The sequence below is a fragment of the Pleurodeles waltl genome, chromosome 8 (genome assembly GCF_031143425.1).
Source record: "Pleurodeles waltl isolate 20211129_DDA chromosome 8, aPleWal1.hap1.20221129, whole genome shotgun sequence".
Lineage (NCBI taxonomy): Eukaryota > Metazoa > Chordata > Amphibia > Caudata > Salamandridae > Pleurodeles > Pleurodeles waltl.
Window position 1 is genome coordinate 1531120729 of NC_090447.1, and position 17406 is coordinate 1531138134.

The 17406-nt window shown below is 46.7% G+C and overlaps 1 protein-coding gene across 9 annotated transcripts in view; it reads left to right on the plus strand.

Moving 5' to 3' along the window:
- The first annotated feature begins 9172 nt into the window (after positions 1-9172).
- Positions 9173-17406, plus strand: part of U2AF1 (U2 small nuclear RNA auxiliary factor 1) — a 122794-nt gene continuing 114560 nt past the window's right edge. For 4 of the 9 annotated variants that reach the window (XM_069202956.1, XM_069202955.1, XM_069202958.1 and 1 more), the window contains exon 1: positions 9250-9356. Coding sequence is in view for 5 of the 9 variants with exons in the window: in XM_069202954.1 (XP_069059055.1) it covers positions 9313-9356 (44 nt within the window). In the remaining 4 variants the exon portion in view is untranslated. Of the gene's footprint in view, positions 9357-17406 lie in introns of all 9 variants that reach the window. The other 5 variants (XM_069202954.1, XM_069202949.1, XM_069202953.1 and 2 more) reach the window with 5 other exon arrangements.

Genomic DNA, 17406 nt, shown 5'->3' on the forward strand with positions numbered 1-17406 from the left:
TGGGGATAACCCTGCAGAAAGGGCCATTTCCAACACCACTGAACCACAGTTTTTACTACTGTTAGTTATTGGTTTGTTGAAGGTTTTGGAGGAATATAGGACAGTGCTAGGGTGTGCCCGTACTTGCACACAGGCAGGCCTTGACTTCACATTGGAGGTTGGGGCAAATTAATAAAAAGGGGCATTGTAGGAAAGTACCATATTGCCTGGCATGTTACCCCCATTTTTACATATATGTCAGTTTGTTTTTGCCTGTCTCACTGGGATCCTGCTAGCCAGGACCCCGGTGCTCATAGTTTGTGGCCTGAATGTGTATACCTGTGTAGTGACTAACTGTGTCACTGAGGCTCTGCTAATCAGAACCTCAGTGCTTATGCTCTCTCTACCTTTCACATTGACACTATAGGCTAGTGACCATTTTCACCTATTCTAATTGGCACACTAGAACACTCTTATAATTCCCTAGTATATGGTACCTAGGTACCCAGGGTATTGGGGTTCCAGGAGATCCCTATAGGCTGCAGCATTTCTTTTGCCACCCATGGGGAGCTCAGACAAATCTTATACAGGCCTGCACTGCAGCCTGAGTGAAATAACGCACATGTTATTTCACAGCCATTTTACACTGCATTTAAGTAACTTATAAGTCACCTATATGTCTATCCCTCACTTAGTGAGGGTTAGGTGCAAAGTTACTGAGTGTGAGGGCACCCTGGCACTAGCCAAGGTGCCCCCACATAGTTCAGGGCAATTTCCCCAGACTTTGTGAGTGCGGGGATACCAGTACACGTGTGCACTACATATAGGTCAATACCTATATGTAGCTTCACAATGGTAACTCCAAATATGGCCATGTAACATGTCTCAGATCACGGAATTGTCCCCCCATACCAAATCTGGTATTGGGGTGCCAATCCCATGCATCCCGGGGCTCCACTATTGACCCTGGGTACTGCCAACCCAGCTCTCTGGGGTTTTCTCTGCAGCTACCGCTGCTGCCAACCCACAGACAGGGTTCTGCCCTCCTTGGGTCTGGGCAGCCCAGTCCCACGAAGGCAGAACAAAGGATTTCCTCTAAGAGACAGTTACACCCTCTCCCTTTGGAAACAGGTGTTAAGGGCTGGGGAGGAGTAGCCTCCCCCAGCCTCTGGAAATGCTCTGAAGGGCACAGATGGTGCACTCCTTGCATAAGCCAGTCTACACCAGTTCAGGGAACCCCAAGTCCCTGCTCTGGCGCAAAACTGGACAAAGGAAAGGGGAGTGGCCATTCCCCTGTGCATCACCACCCCAGGGGTAGTGCCCAGAGCTCCTCCAGTGTGTCTCAGACCTCTGCCATCTTGAATCCAGAGGTGTGAGGGCACACTGGAGGCCTCTGAGTGGCCAGTGCCATCAGGTGACGTCAGAGACCCATAGGTGCTTACCAGACTAAGGGGGTCATTCCGACCCTGGGATGCACCGCCAACAGGCTGGCGGTGCATCCAGGCCAATTCTGACCGCGGCGGTCAGAAAAGGGAAACCGGCGGTTTCCCGCCGGTTTTCCCCTGGCCTGAGGAATCCTCCATGGTGGCGCTGCAGGCAGCGCCGCCATGGGGATTCCGACCCCCTTCCCGCCAGCCTGGTTCTGGCGGTTTTGACCGCCAGAACCTTGCTGGCGGGAATGGGTGTCGTGGGGCCCCTGGGGGCCCCTGCAGTGCCCATGCCAATGGCATGGGCACTGCAGGGGCCCCCTAACAGGGCCCCACAAAGATTTTCAGTGTCTGCTATGCAGACACTGAAAATCGCGACGGGTGCAACTGCACCCGTCGCACCCTTTCCACTCCGCCGGCTCCATTCGGAGCCGGCATCCTCGTGGAAGGGGGTTTCCCGCTGGGCGGGCGGGCGGCGTTCTGGCGGTCGCCCGCCGGCCCAGCGGGAAACTCAGAATTACCGCAGCGGTCTTTTGACCGCGCAGCGGTATTCTGTCGGGGGAACTTTGGCGGGCGGCGGCCAATTTATGGTCTCTCCAGTGGGCTTTTCGTCAGATAACGACTTGCAAGAATTCACCAGAGTTCCTCTGCATCTCCCTCTTCGACTTCTGCCAAGGATCGACCGCTGACTGCTCCAGGACGCCTGCAAAACTGCAACAAATTAGCAAGAAGACTACCAGTGACATTGTAGCGCCTAATCCTGACGGCTTTCTCAACTGTTTCCTGGTGGTGCATGCTCTGGGGGTTGTCTGCCTTCACCCTGCACTGGAACTCACGAAGAAATCTCCTGTGGGTCAACGGAATCTTCCCCCTGCTCCAGCAGGCACCAAACTTCAGCGTCACCGGTACTCTGGGACCCCTCTCATCCTGACGAGCGTGGCCCCTGGAACACAGGTGGTGGACCCAAGTGACCCAGACTGGCCAGTGGTCGAACTGTCCAAATTTGGAGGAGGTAAGTCCTTGCCTCCCCTCTCCAGACAGTAATCCTGTGCAGCTGCTAGGGCTTCTGTGCACTTTGGCAAGGAAAGCCCAGTTCCCCAGCACTCCATCCTGCATTGCTCAATTCGCTGAGTTGACCACCGGCTTCGTGGCACCCTCTTTTGTAGTGTTGGGACGACCGTCGTGCTCAGTTTTCTTGAACCCGTGTTCAAGTACTTCTGCGGGTGCTGCCTTCTTGGGCGTGGGCTCTCTCTGTTGCTGAGGGCTCCCTCTGTCTCATCTTCCAAGGGGCGACCTCCTGGTTCTTCCTGGGCCCGGGCAGCACCCTTTTTCTTCAACTGCAACCCTTGCAGCTAGCAAGGCTTGTTTGCGGTCTTTCTCCAAGGAAACAACTCTGCATCCTCCAGCACTCCGTGGGACATCTTCTGCACAAAGGAGAAGTTCCTAGCACCTTTCGTTGTTGCAGAATCTTCAGCTTCTTCCATCTGGAGGCAGCCCTTTTGCACCCTCATCCGGGGTTTAGTAAGCTCCTGCCCCCCCTCGGACACTTTCACGACTCTTGGACTTGGTCCCTTTCCTTTGCAGGTCCTCAGGTCCAGGAATCCGTCTTCAGTGCTTTGCAGTCTGTTGTGGTCTTTGCAGAATCTCCTATCACGAGTTTAGTGTGTTTCTGGGGAAGTAGTATCACTTTACTCCTACTTTTCAGGGTCTTGGGGTGGGGTATCTTGGACACCCTTAGTGCTTTCTTACACTCCCAGCGACCCTCTACACACCACACTAGCCCAAGGGTCCATTCGTGGTTCGCATTCCACTTTCTTAGTATATGGTTTGTGTTGCCCCTAGGGCTATTGCATCCTATTGTATTCTACAGTGTTTGCACTACTTTCTGACTGTTTTATTTACCTGATTTTGGTTTGTGTGTATATTTTGTGTATTTTACTTTAAAATAAAGTACCTTTATTTTTAGTAACCCTGGGTATTGTTTTTCTTGTGATATAGTACCTATATGATATAAGTGGTATAGTAGGAGCTTTGCATGTCTCCTAGTTCAGCCTAAGCTGCTCTGCTATAGCTACCTCTATCAGCCTAAGCTGCTAGAACACTATTAATCTACTAATAAGGGATAACTGGACCTAGCACAAGGTATAAGTACAATCAGGTACCCACTATCAGCCAGGCCAGCCTCCTACAAGCATGCCCCGGCTTGTGCATATTAGTGTGGAGCTAGGTTGAGAGCACCTGTTGTCTCCCAGGTCATTTATTGCCACAGAGGGCAAGCAAGCGCCAAGAGGCCTGACCATCTCTTGCACTACAGTGGGCAGTTGATCCCACTATGTGGCCCAAGGCTACCATGAAGAAAATAATTCAATATGCAGACCTCAGGTGCAGACTAACCATGTTTTGTGTCTGTGCAAGTGAGACAGACAAATGTCACTGGAAAGGGGAGGCACAACGGGCTATACTAGGGAGAAGACAGGAGAGGAGAGAGCTGGAAGTAGCCCCTCTCCTCTGTTAGCATGTTACAGCATGTCAGACTTAAAGTAAACAAACTGGGCCCAGGCTGAGATGTGGGATCTATAAGTAAACACTCACTTTGTGTCAACCTGGGCCTGGATGTGGCAGCTCTGGGCAGCACTTACAGAAGAGCAGCGCTTTTAAGTGATTTGTCATTTCTGGTCTCATTTTATAATCCCTCTCGTCTCATATTTTTCTCATTCTTATTCTGCTGGTGCCCTTGTTCAGAGGCATCCGGCAGCATTTCATTTTAGCAGTGTTTTAACCGGAATCTGACCGCCATGTTTACTAGGCTGGTCTGTTTTCTGGCCGCCATTTTGGTCGGTGGTCTAGTCGTTAGTTGTTAGGCATCCATTTCTGGATGCACTACTTAAACAACTTCCCGCGCCGGCCGCGTTAGGAATGTCACTATTTTGGCACCAGAAAACGCTATTACTTTTAAAATTTGTATATTTTAGGTAACTTGTCATTTCTGGCCTCATTTTATAATCCCTCTCGTCTTTCATATTTTTCTCATTCTTATTCTGCCGGTGCCCGTCTTCAGAGGCATCCAGCAGCATTTCATTTTAGCAGTGTTTTAACCTGAATCTGGCCGCCATTTTTACTCGGCTGGTCTGTTTTCTGGCCGCCATTTTGGTCGGTGGTCTAGTCGTTGGTTGTTAGGCATCCATTTTTGGATGCATTACTTAAACGACTTACTGCGCCAGTCGTGCAGCACCCGTGCACAGTGGGCGCAATGCTGGCGTGCCGAAGGTGCACCTAAGGCAAGCCCATCTGCGCCCGGGAAAGCCCAGAGGCCAGTTATGCTCCTGGCAAGGTTAGTCTACTCACTCCAACAATTGTTGGCTTATAATAATATCCCCATGAGCCTATCCCACCTGGTCTATACCTCGGAATCCATAAACTGGTCATGCCACAGCTGCCTCTGGACTCCTTTGCACGACCTGCCGTCTCCCACTACAAACAGCACCAAATATTTTGGAAGACTCTTTTTGGTTAACTGTCGTTCCCTGTCCACTCATAGCCTCCATACCTTTTCTCTTCTAGAAGATCATCACCCTGATGCGTTATTCTTGACAGAAACATGGCTCAATGAAGACTCCTCCCCCGACATTTTAAAGGCCCTACCTCAGGACTATTCAATCATTCATTTGGATAGGCCCACGCCAGAGGGGGAGGTATTGCCTTCATCCATAAAAAGTCCATTAAATGCTCCACTACCCCCTTAGACATCCCTGGATGCGAACGTTTGCTTTTCTCTCTATATTTCAGTGCAACATTCACCTTCTCAGGAATACTCGTTTATCGTCCTCCTGGCTCTTATGAAAACTTCCTACAGGCCCTGCCAGACTTTGTAGCGAGCATCTCTTGCAAAACCCCCAATTTTACCATACTCTGGGATTTTAATATTCAGGTCGACAATATGCACTGTTCTTCTGCCAAAACGCTCCTCTCAAATTTGGCGGCATTAAATCTAACTCAGTACATCACAGGACCACACCCATAGTAAAAGCCACACCATCGATCTTATCTTTAGTAATCTTTCGGATCTCTCCCTCTACACTCCTATGCCTCTCATCTGGACAGACAACTATTTACTCTCATTTATACCACTCTGCAAAGCCTCCCCCTTTTATCAACCTCCCATAAAGATAACGTCTCGCCAATGGTCAAAATTTGATTTTAGAGGATGGCAGGACATTCTTTGTTCTTCATTTTCTATAATAAACCAAATTCTGATCTTGTAGAATGCTTTAACAATTGGATCTCCATTTCCCTAGATACTCTTCTGCCGGTTAAGACGATTGTTAAAAGGCCCAAACATAAGCCTAAACCTTGGTTTACATCTCAACTGCTAGAACTAAAAAAAGAGTGCAAGAAGCTAGAAAGACGTTGGAGGAAAGACTACAGTATTTCCTCCCAAAAAGTATATAGGGCAGCTATCAGAATTTATTATGACAGGGATTAAATAAGATCAATCTTCATTCTATAGCACTAGAATAGAACAATCGGCTAATTCCCAGAAAGAGATCTTCCATATTTTCAAAGAACTTACCCATATATCTCCAGATGATCCGCCCATAGAGGCTTCTATCGAGCATAGCAATAATCTGGCGTTTTTTTCCAGAAAAAGATCACTGATATTTACTCCTCTTTTTCGGCTATATCTAGTCATGAAGCCAATAGGGATCAGCACGTTCATGCTCAGCCTTCATCGGTTTCGTTTGCAGCTTTTCAGCCCTTGACAGAGACGCTGGTCATGAATTATCTCCACAACATAAAATCAGGATCCCCCCTTGGTCCTGCTCCTCCCACCATTCTTGCGCTGGGCTCCAATATAATTGCCCCTCCCATGACAAATATTCTTAATCACCTTTTAATCTCAGGATTTTTACCTCAATCCCTCAAACATGCTTTGGTCAAACCTCTTTTGAAAAAACCTAAACTTGACCCCACTTTGCTCAGTAACTACAGGCCTATCGCTCTTCTTCCAATTCTGGCCAAGATTATGGAAAAGCATGTCAACATGTTTCCTTGAGGATCATGTACTTCTAGACCAGAGGTCTTCAAACTGGGGAACGGGCCCCCCTATGGGGGCCTCAAGTGATCCCAGGGGGTCGCCAAACTCTGGCCAAAAGAAATATTATACAGATAACATGCCTTTCTTTTAAGCAGAAGCATGTTATTGCAGTTTTAAAAAGGTAACAGTACTTAACTGTAATGTTTAAATAGGTTTAGACATATTTAAACATTGCCATCTTTCTAAAATAATTGCGAAACATTCTGAGGGGGGGCCCAATGGTTTTTATTTTTCAATTTGGGGTCCGCGGCATTAAAAAGTTTGAAGACCACTGTTCTAGACTCTACTCAAATGGGATTCAGACCCCAACACAGCACAGAATCAGCCTTATTAGCAGTCACCGAAAGTACTCACCAATTGTTAGATAGTGGAGGGCACGCAGCCATCATTCTTTTAGATCTCAGTGGCACTTTTGACACTTTAGATCACATTTTCTTTTAAAGACTTTCCACCATAGGAATAAAAGGCACAGCATTGGCCTGTTTTTTTTCATTTCTGAAAGGCAGAACCTTTCAAGTTCTTGACCGCTCATTTCTGTCTAAAATACTCCCCCTTACATGTGGTGTCCCTCAGGGCTCTTCATTGTGCCCCACTCTTTTCAATATCTATCTTTCTTCTCTAGCCAAAGTCGTAAAACCTCATGGCCTTTCTGTGGTCACATATGCTGAGTTTCACTCTCTAATGCCAAGGACCACTTTCTTATGAATCTTTCTCTCTGCTTGGCTGATGTAGCCAAATGGATGACTAAGTCCAAACTTAAACTTAATGACGGAAAGTCAGAAGTAATGATTGTGGGCAATTGTGCCGCCTCTAACCTCCCGGCACTACTTCCAGAGGTCTTCAATAATCTTCCGCCACCTAAGGATCATATAAAGAGTTTAGGCTTCTGGCTAGACCATCGCCTCACGATGGAGCAGCAATCTAAAAAGATTTCTTCATCTTGCTTTCGCCCCCTAAGAACCTTAAGGAAAACTTTTAATCTCCTCTTGCCAGAAGAATTCTCATCCAGGCCCTGATACTTTCTGACTGGACTATAGTAACTCCCTTTTTCTCAGCTCTCCTGGTTATGTAGTAAGGAGACTGCAGGTTGTACAAAATGCGGCCGCAAGACTACTTATGAATATACCCAGACATCAATCGGCCAAACCAGCGTTAGTCTATCTTCATTGGCTACCTATAAAACAGCGGATCCGTTTTAGGGCCCTATGCATGATACACAAAGCCCTTCATAACAAAGGCCCTTAATTTCTCAGACAAAGCATCTCATCCTATTTTCCTATATGTACCTTGAGATCTTCCACCGCCCAGCTAGTTTATATATCACGATTTAAGAGATGTTCATGGGGAGACAACTCCTTCTCAGTTCAGGCCGCTCACCTTTGGAATTTCCTACCCCTAGAACGTCGGCATGAACCTTTGGAACTACAGTTCTGAAAAAGATTGAAGACCTTTTTATTCTCATCATAGCTGTTTTTTAAGTTTTCTGCTTCTGGGATGTTACTTACCTTTAGCGCTGGGAGGCCTTTGGGTAGCCATGCGCTTTACAAATCATTTAAGCTAAACTAAGTCCAGGTTACCTTACTTAAAACAAGCTTTTTTGCCGGAGGTATTTGTACATTCAGGTTTGCAATAATTAGAAGCCTCAATCCAGATGACATTCAATTAAACTGTAAATTTGTTAAATTCTTGCAGATACATGAAAAGGCTGTGAAAATCAAGCAGGAAAAATGTAAACCAAAATGAGGTTCTCAAACAGTTTGTCCGGTGGGCTCAGGGAATTGGAACAAGCTTAGTTACAGCTGATAGGGCTGAAAATAGTAAGAAGATATAACACAAGCTGAAAATGAACTGCTGGAACAGTTATCATGATGGCCGTAGGCACCATGACATCCAGTAGTGTAGACAAATGAAATTATAAGTAAGAGAATTATGAAGAATTGTTTAGACTGAAGAAAGCTTTGATTCATTTTATTGGCCGAGTTTAATCTTTTTGATAGAAGACTTGGTAGTTATGGTTTTACAGAATATATTAATTTTGTGATTGTGTTCCAGTTTTAATTAACTAAACAATAAAGATGTTATAGGAGCGCTGGGTGATATGACGCTGAAGCCACAGGGCCTTGAACACTGGGAACCTTTAACGATTATGTGTGAAGATACATTTTAATGAGGCGATGCGGGCATTAAAATGCGTCATAGTAACGCGCAATGCGTGACACCTGGCAGGTAGACCTGGCAATGTTTAGATCACAGCTCTGGCTAGTTTCAGGCGGCTGTTGAGAACTGCGATAGATGCCTGGGAACAGTATTAATAGGAAACCCACAGGCACGCACATACTAGTCACTGCTTGGACTTGCTCACGAGCAAGTGTCACGCGAAGTGTCACGCCCTCAGCTGCAGATTGTCACGCATGCATACACTGACACCATAGACCTGTCATATATAAACAGTGCAAACACTTGGCAGCAAATATGCGTCAGTACTCTGTGTCGAGTGTAAAGTCCCCGGTATACTGGAGTTACACGGTGTGTTTATTTCCTAAAGCGCCTGAGCACCTCCGGGTGACGTCACGGCGCCGCATCCGTAAACCCGAGCGCGAGCCCCTCTGCCGGCCCCTGGTCCGTCTTCAGTGTCGCTGAGCCTCCCCGGGCAGTGCCCGCCCGGTCGCGCTCGTGTGACGTGGCGGCCCGCTGCCCCTTTGTGACGCAGCCGTTGACCCCGCGCACGGGCCGCCGTTGATGACGCGGTGATCGCGCGGCGGCGCCTGGAGGGCACTGGTCGTCCGGGGCGGCGGAGGCGGGCGGAGGGCGATGGCGGAGTACCTGGCCTCCATCTTCGGCACCGAGAAGGACAAGTGAGCGAGGGGCCGCGGCGGGAGGGGGCGGAGGCACCGGAGAGCGCCCCCAGGGTGCCGGCGCTAAGAGCGGCCGGGCCTGGCAGAGGCTTCAAACCCCCGCTCTGTGCAGAGCTGGCTCAACGTGCACTGCTTTCCCTCCCGTGACTGAACAAATACCCGTCTCACCCCGCCCTGGCTCCACAAATACCCCTCCCCAGACTGAACAAATACCCGTCTCACCCCGCCCTGGCTCCCCAAATACACCCCCTCCCTGGCTCCACAAATACCCCTCCCTGGCTCCACAAATACACCCCCCCTGACTGAACAAATACCCCTCCCTGGCTCCACAAATACCCCTCCCTGGCTCCACAAATACCCCTCCCTGGCTCCCCAAATACACCCCCCTCCCTGGCTCCACAAATACCCCCCCCCTGACTGAACAAATACCCCTCCCTGGCTCCACAAATACCCCTCCCTGGCTCCACAAATACCCCTCCCTGGCTCCACAAATACCCCTCCCTGGCTCCACAAATACACCCCCCTCCCTGGCTCCACAAATACCCCTCCCTGGCTCCACAAATACCCCTCCCTGGCTCCACAAATACCCCTCCCTGGCTCCACAAATACCCCTCCCTGGCTCCACAAATACCCCTCCCTGGCTCTACAAATACCCCTCCCTGGCTCCACAAATACCCCTCCCTGGCTCCACAAATACCCCTCCCTGGCTCCACAAATACCCCTCCCTGGCTCCCCAAATACACCCCCCTCCCTGGCTCCACAAATACCCCTCCCTGGCTCCACAAATACCCCTCCCTGGCTCCACAAATACCCCTCCCTGGCTCCACAAATACACCCCCCTCCCTGACTGAACAAATACCCCTCCCTGACTGAACAAATACCCGTCTCACCCCTCCCTGGCTCCACAAATACCCCTCCCTGGCTCCACAAATACCCCTCCCTGGCTCCACAAATACCCCTCCCTGGCTCCACAAATACCCCTCCCTGGCTCCACAAATACCCCTCCCTGGCTCCACAAATACCCCTCCCTGGCTCCACAAATACCCCTCCCTGGCTCCACAAATACCCCTCCCTGGCTCCACAAATACCCCTCCCTGGCTCCACAAATACCCCTCCCTGGCTCCACAAATACCCCTCCCTGGCTCCACAAATACCCCTCCCTGGCTCTACAAATACCCCTCCCTGGCTCTACAAATACCCCTCCCTGGCTCTACAAATACCCCTCCCTGGCTCTACAAATACCCCTCCCTGGCTCTACAAATACCCCTCCCTGGCTCTACAAATACCCCTCCCTGGCTCTACAAATACCCCTCCCTGGCTCCACAAATAACCCCCTCCCCTGACTGAACAAATACCCGTCTCACCCCTCCCTGGCTCTACAAATAACCCCCTCATCCCTCCCTGGCACCACAAATACACCCCCCTTCCTTGTCTCTACAAATATCCCCTCCCTGACTGAACAAATACCCGTCTCACCCCCCTCCCCTCCACACACATACACAAATGCCCTGCCCTGGCTCCACAAATCCACCCCCCCCCCCCCCAAATACCCGTACCATCCTCACCTGGTTCCACAAATAACTAACCCCCCCCCCCCCCCCCCCCCCCTTTGGCTCCACAGATTTCCCCCACCAATTGCTGCCACAAATACCCCTCCCCCCCTAGCCCAACAAATACCCTACCACTACCTAGGCTGCATAAATATCCCTTTCCCCACTCTGGCCCCACAAATACCCCTTAGTCTACCCTACTTCGAGAAATACCCCCTTTGCCCACCCTGTCTCCCCAAATGCCTCTTTGCTCATCGTGGCTCCACACTGCCCCTTCCCCCCGGACAAATACCCCTGGCTCAACAAATACCCCTTTGTTTGCCCCCCTGTGCCGCTTTGCTCACCATGGCTCCACGCTACCCCTTTCCTCTCCACAAATACCCCTTTGTCCACCCTACCTCCACAAATACCCCTTTCTCCATCTCTTTGCTCATACTGGCACCCCAAATACCCATTCGCCCACCCTACCTCCAGAAATACCCCTTTGCCCGTCCTCGCTTCACGCTATCCCTTTCCACCTCCACCAATACCCCCGGCTCCACAAATGCAAATTAACCTACTTTGGCTCCATTAATATCCCTCCTCTGGACTGCCTGGCTCCATCGCTATCCCTCATTGCAGTATCTCAATAGCACTGCTCTCCAGATACATGCGTTCCTCGAGTTGTAGTTCGTTATTACCTGGGTCCCCACACTGATTGCGTTTATACACATCGCCTGCTTTTATTGGGTCCACAAGTAGCCTCTCCTTACTGTGGATTGATACATTATGCCTCCTTGCACATGCTTTGTCAGTACCCTGTTTTTGCAGAAGCTTCACGAATACCACATCGCCACTAGCTGCATAACTATTCCTTCCCGCACAAGTCCCACAAAAGGCATTGTGGCTCAGCTGCATGCACATGTGCCCCCTAGCTCCACAAGTAACACTGTACTCATAATCGCCCCATTAATACCGCCTTCTTTCACTGGCTCTGTGAATGTCATCTCCTTGTATTATCTTCATCAATAATGCTCCTTCTCTACCTTGGTTCTGCACACGTAATCTGGAGAAGACATTTATTTAATATATCCTTTCGCCAGGCTCATAAAGAAAAGCCTGTATAGCAGAAAGTGTACTTTTAAAATGAGCAGCATGACCATGTACAAAGAATCTTAAATCTATAAACAGCAAATATCTACATGCAAGGATACAAAAACCTATATTGATATATGTATATATTCATACACAATGCAAAGCAAATAATTATTGAAAATGCATCACCGTGGTGCTTCATCTTTCTCCTGCCAGCAAGTCATTGACCCCCGATTCGACTGCAGCGAGAAAGAGATCTCCACCCTCATGGGAAATATATCCGGCATTTGACGTCTAAATCCTGATTGAGGTCATTGAATCGCTCACTGTCAACCTGGGTCTCTTATATACCTTAAACGAGGGAAGAGCTTTCTGGGGGAAAAAACCCTCCCACTCTGTAAAAAGTATAAAAAAAATGCTGGCTATTTTAGGTCAGGGTTGAAAGAAACATGTTGGAACTGGCCAGTTTTCCAAGGTGGGTCTCCCAAACCTAAGCCGTTTCCTGCTGTACCATAAACATCATTCTAGTACATCCTTATCTTGCGGACTGACTACTCCACGTTATGCCCTATCCCTTCGGTGAGAAAAGAACAAGCAGAATAGAAAACCCGTTGCATAACATGTTTTGTACGGAAAACTACTTGCACCATTAACGTGGCAATGAGGCTAAGGCTAAGCTGAATGCAAAATGGAGTCTGTAACTGGTGACCATTAATGTGACTGTGGACAGCTAAGCCAAGTGCAAAGTGGTGCGACACGAAGTCAGTGGTCAAAACACAAATATCACTGCAAGGCCATCACTGTGCACTAATTTGATAGGTGCTATCTCCTGTCATAATATCCATGTATGTCCTCTAGACCCTAGTTGCATAAATTGGCCCTCACAGCAAACACGTTTTTTTTTTTTTTTTGCAAACGCATACCGTTATCCTTAAATGAAAACGAGATGCGTTTCAAAAGAAAAATGCATTTTTTTGAGTAGGCAGTGATCTGTCTCAAATTTTTTCACGCGTTCTCAGAGGAGAAGGCATTCCTAGGGCGTCTCTTCCCATATGATAATGAGTTACCACCAACGTTTAATTGGTGGTAAAGTATAAATGTTTTGGCACTGCATTTTGGTTGCAAATCATTAGTACATACGGTTACGATTCCCTACTTGGAAGTGGTGTTCCTTTCAAATAGAGATTCTGTATTTGTTTGCAAACCCAGTCTGCGATTCAGCAACAAGTTACCGAACTGCAATTTGGTGTTTGCACTTTAGAAAAATCATTTTTGCACTACAAATGGCCCGATTCTGCGAATTGGGCCATTTGCTACAGCAGACATGCTTTGTACATCTAGCCGATAATCTTTTTAAGAACCAAAACCCTGATTTTTAAGTGATCCTGAGCACTGTCACAACTTGCCCTAACAGCCTCATGTACTTAAGGTTGAGGGTGTACCCACAGCTCCCTGTACTGACACCAGACTGGCTGACTTCACATTAAGTGCTCTTCCTCTTAAAAAGTAAGAACATTTGTTTTTACAATGATTTTAAGAGCCGTCCCTCACCACTTCCTACAAATTGCCAGATACTGTTTCGTATATTATTTACAGTTTTATCAGTGGGAACCTTCACACCAACCCAGATCACATGTTTACACCTAATCTGCATCCTGAGGATCTTTTAGTGGAGTTAAATCTCTGTGAGCGGAGTGCTGTCAGTTCACTGAGGATCTCCTTGAAATCATACCAGATGACAATACTGCAGGAAAATGAACAAATGAGCCTCACTTATTACGGTCCTTTTCCCCACCCACTTTTTCCACCACACACTTCTAACATGTCTCGTCATAGAACACATAACTTGTAAAAGTGTAATGTACTTTGTGTTGTCACACTTTAATGTTCCAAGTTTGCCTGTGTCCATTCGACCTGGCAATGTTCTTGTGCGCAGTGTGATTATATGTGCAACACTTCTGTTTGAAAAACTATTCAATTTATTAACCTTCAGACACAAATCTTCAGTTTAAGAGATACAACCTTAATTTTAAATACATAGGAGTTGTAGAGAGATATTTGAGCCAGGACTTAGCCACTGGGTTTGAGTGAGTAGCTTGCAGGGACATTAATGCTGATCTAAACTCTAAGGCCACCTGAATTATGGGCCATGGTTGAGTAAATTATGCAGCAAGAAAAGGCAAATAATGCACTTTGTGGTAGTTTGAGTACATTTGCAATGGCTCAGTTTAACGTACTGATTCATAAATGCCACAACTGCATGGCTTTATAATGTCTTATGTGCAGAACTAATGCCATACTCATCACTCACTCCCCACACACTCTGCAGTCTGACCTTCTAAATATGTAACTCCACAAATCTATTTTGCATTGTTGTTGTCAGTGGTAACCCTCTACACCCCATAGCCATTGGACCAACTATGCACCCCTTTGCATTGGCCCCCAAAATACCTCTCCACTGATACAGTAAATGGCCTTTCTTCATTGTTCTTTTTCCCTATCCAAGTGCAGGCAAACTCAGGGCTTTAAGGGGGCTGTGTTCTGCTAGTTCTCAGCACTGACAGTTAAAAAGATCAGAATTCTCTGTATTGGTCGTTTCTGGGCTCTGCATTTCTGTCCTAGACCATAGTAACCATAAAATAAGAATGGAGGGGCTGGAGAGTGAATGTAAGGATACACATATTATGTTAAAGTGTGCTCAAAGGGAGATGGTATGGAGCCCTCTTAGTGACAGGTCACATGCTAGCAATCACTCAACATTTTATACATTTTCTTCTGCTTAGTTAAATATCTTGCACTATTGTGGAAGTAGGAGGAGGGTAAATACATATGCGCATATGTTCTTTGCATCACCCAGAGCCTCAATCTTCTTGCATAGAGCAGCCCCTCAATTTGTGAAACTTAATCTTGCTGGTAAGCATAGTGCTAAACCTTGGGGAAGGAAGGCAAAACATGAATCTTAAATGCACAAGATATGTAATGCTCTGTAGGCTTATTTGATTAACAATGACCATACACTAGGTGTTAACATCCTAGTCTGTGGTACTAATTTCATTGTCCTTGAAAGAAAATGAAAGCGTGATATCGCCTGCATGGTCTCAAGCTGCTGCAGTCCTCATTACATGCATGAATCTTCATCATGTGCATCGATGAGGTATCTTGCTAGCATTGGTGCTTGACATGCAGGTATCCTACACTCTCTGCAGCAGGCCACTGAGTGAGCTAGGTATCAGCCCTATAATGTAGAAACTACCCCAACATTGCACTGGCACAGATACGTTAACCCTCCGAGCTATTTTACTAGTATAAGAAGTTGGCACTTGCTAACACACCTCTTCACTGGGGTTCTAAACTCACGGATCCGTATTTCCAGCTGATATACCTGGCCAGCACCTACTATAGAAATCTGTATGCTCTATGAAGGTCATGGATTGAAATGATTATCAGCAATACTCTAGTAATGAGCAACACATTAAAAACAATCCAGAATAGAAATTGTCATATTTTCAAATGGCTAGTGTTTTAATTCTTGATACAATGGTTGGTTACTTAGCAATGAATGTTTGTAGTGATTGCAGTGTGATACTTGTGTACTTGAATGTGTTATATACACTACTACATTTTGTGCTGATTCCAGTTGTTCTCCTTATAAGCATAGGCTTTATTTGTGACTCAGGGCAAAACATTCTAATTCACAAGTCCCAGGGGAAGGGTTTCATCTCTTTGGCCACACCCCTCCTTGTCAACATGGCCACCTATCCAAATGGCCTGTCTGCAAACAAAATGTACATTTGTTCAAGATGAACTGTGGATGCAAACACCTGGAATTGGTGGTCATAGCACAGGGGTGTGGAGTTTAATATCTACTTTTGCTTCTTAAATCTACTTGTCCCTCTGGCGCCATGTAGTGCAGCAACAAATTATAGCAGCAATCTAATTATCTAAAAGCTCTGATAATAGCCTCTCTGGTTAGTTCAAGGCTACTACTAAATTAGGGCTATGAATACTTGCAGTTTCAATCCCTACTACAGAAATTACCATATATTGCCACCTTTCTGCAGATCTACATGCTAGGGGTGAAGGAAGCAGTAAGCAATAGTTCCAGGGCAGGAATGCATTAGAGTCTGCAAACCTACTAACTTGCAAGTTTAAGGATTTTCACTAGCTCTTTAATATTTCCCATAATGAGAGAGGTTGGAAATTTACTCCTGATAAAAGGGTTGGAAAAAAAAGTATCTGGATTGAAAGTGAACTTGTAAACACTCAATAGATTTTCATCTGATCACATCTACACATTCCTATTTGCTCGTGCTAAAATACAGTTCACAAATATTTTTTGTAGGAGTACGATGTCCTGGTCTACTTCTTTAAGTTCTTGTGAATTCATGAAAGCCAGTAATTCAAAGACATATACCATGGGTGCACTTTTGTGACTTTCTTTAAGAATTGGGTCTCTAATTAGGTCTGGCATTAACAAAGATATTTTGTTTTTTATTAAACTTCTGTTTTTCTTTCTGTTGCCTGGCTTTACTGTGAGTGATCGCATTCTGATCTTCTACACAGGGCATAATGGCAGACAAAGTAATTTTGTTCTGGGCAAAGAACTACTGTGGCAATCAGTGGTGTAACGAAACTTGAGGGGGTGCCTCTGCAAAGAACATGTAGCTTTCCCCCTCTTCTCCCCCCCCCCCGCCCCCCCCCCCCCCCCCCCCCCCCCCACACTCCAGACTCATTCAGGACAGGTGCTGTGCTGAGGGGGCCCTTAGAGGGGAGCTCCGGGGCCTTTGTTATGCTCTCACGACAAAGTGTTACAAAAGCCATGTCAAAACAAGACCCACATTGACAAAACCATAAGACTCTCAAAAAATGTCAGAATGGTTAGCTTTGCCAGTGCTTGTTTATTTTCATCCTTCCCATAATCCTGTTAAAAATGGTTGCACCGATTTTTCCATTGGGAATATCTTTTGGAAATACTAGCATACAAGAACACATTTTTCTAAATGACGCTTCAAAGAAACACCACCTAAAATGGCATAATAGTGAAATGTTTTTTTTTTATTATTATTATTATTTTCTGAACGTTTTATTTTGAAAGCAAAGAATCGTCACTCTTGCTTACAAGCTTCTGCAGACATTTGCATTTAATCAGAGAACATTCTGGGTGTGTTATACTGAGCCCCAGTGTTAAACTTTGAAATTTTTTTTTTTTTTTTTTACTGGAACCACTGTCAGTAGTGCATTGTGACCTTAAAACTTTTATTTAGAACGCTCCACTCTAATTAAGGCTTTTCATTAATGAACCATAAATGCAAGTTCGAACAGTATTAACCAATGGACACACACATTACCTCGGCTGCAAGCAGTTCACTTCTCTGTAAACTGGCAGCCACAGAGTTTGTGCTGCAGGGGGGTGGTCCTACTTGTCC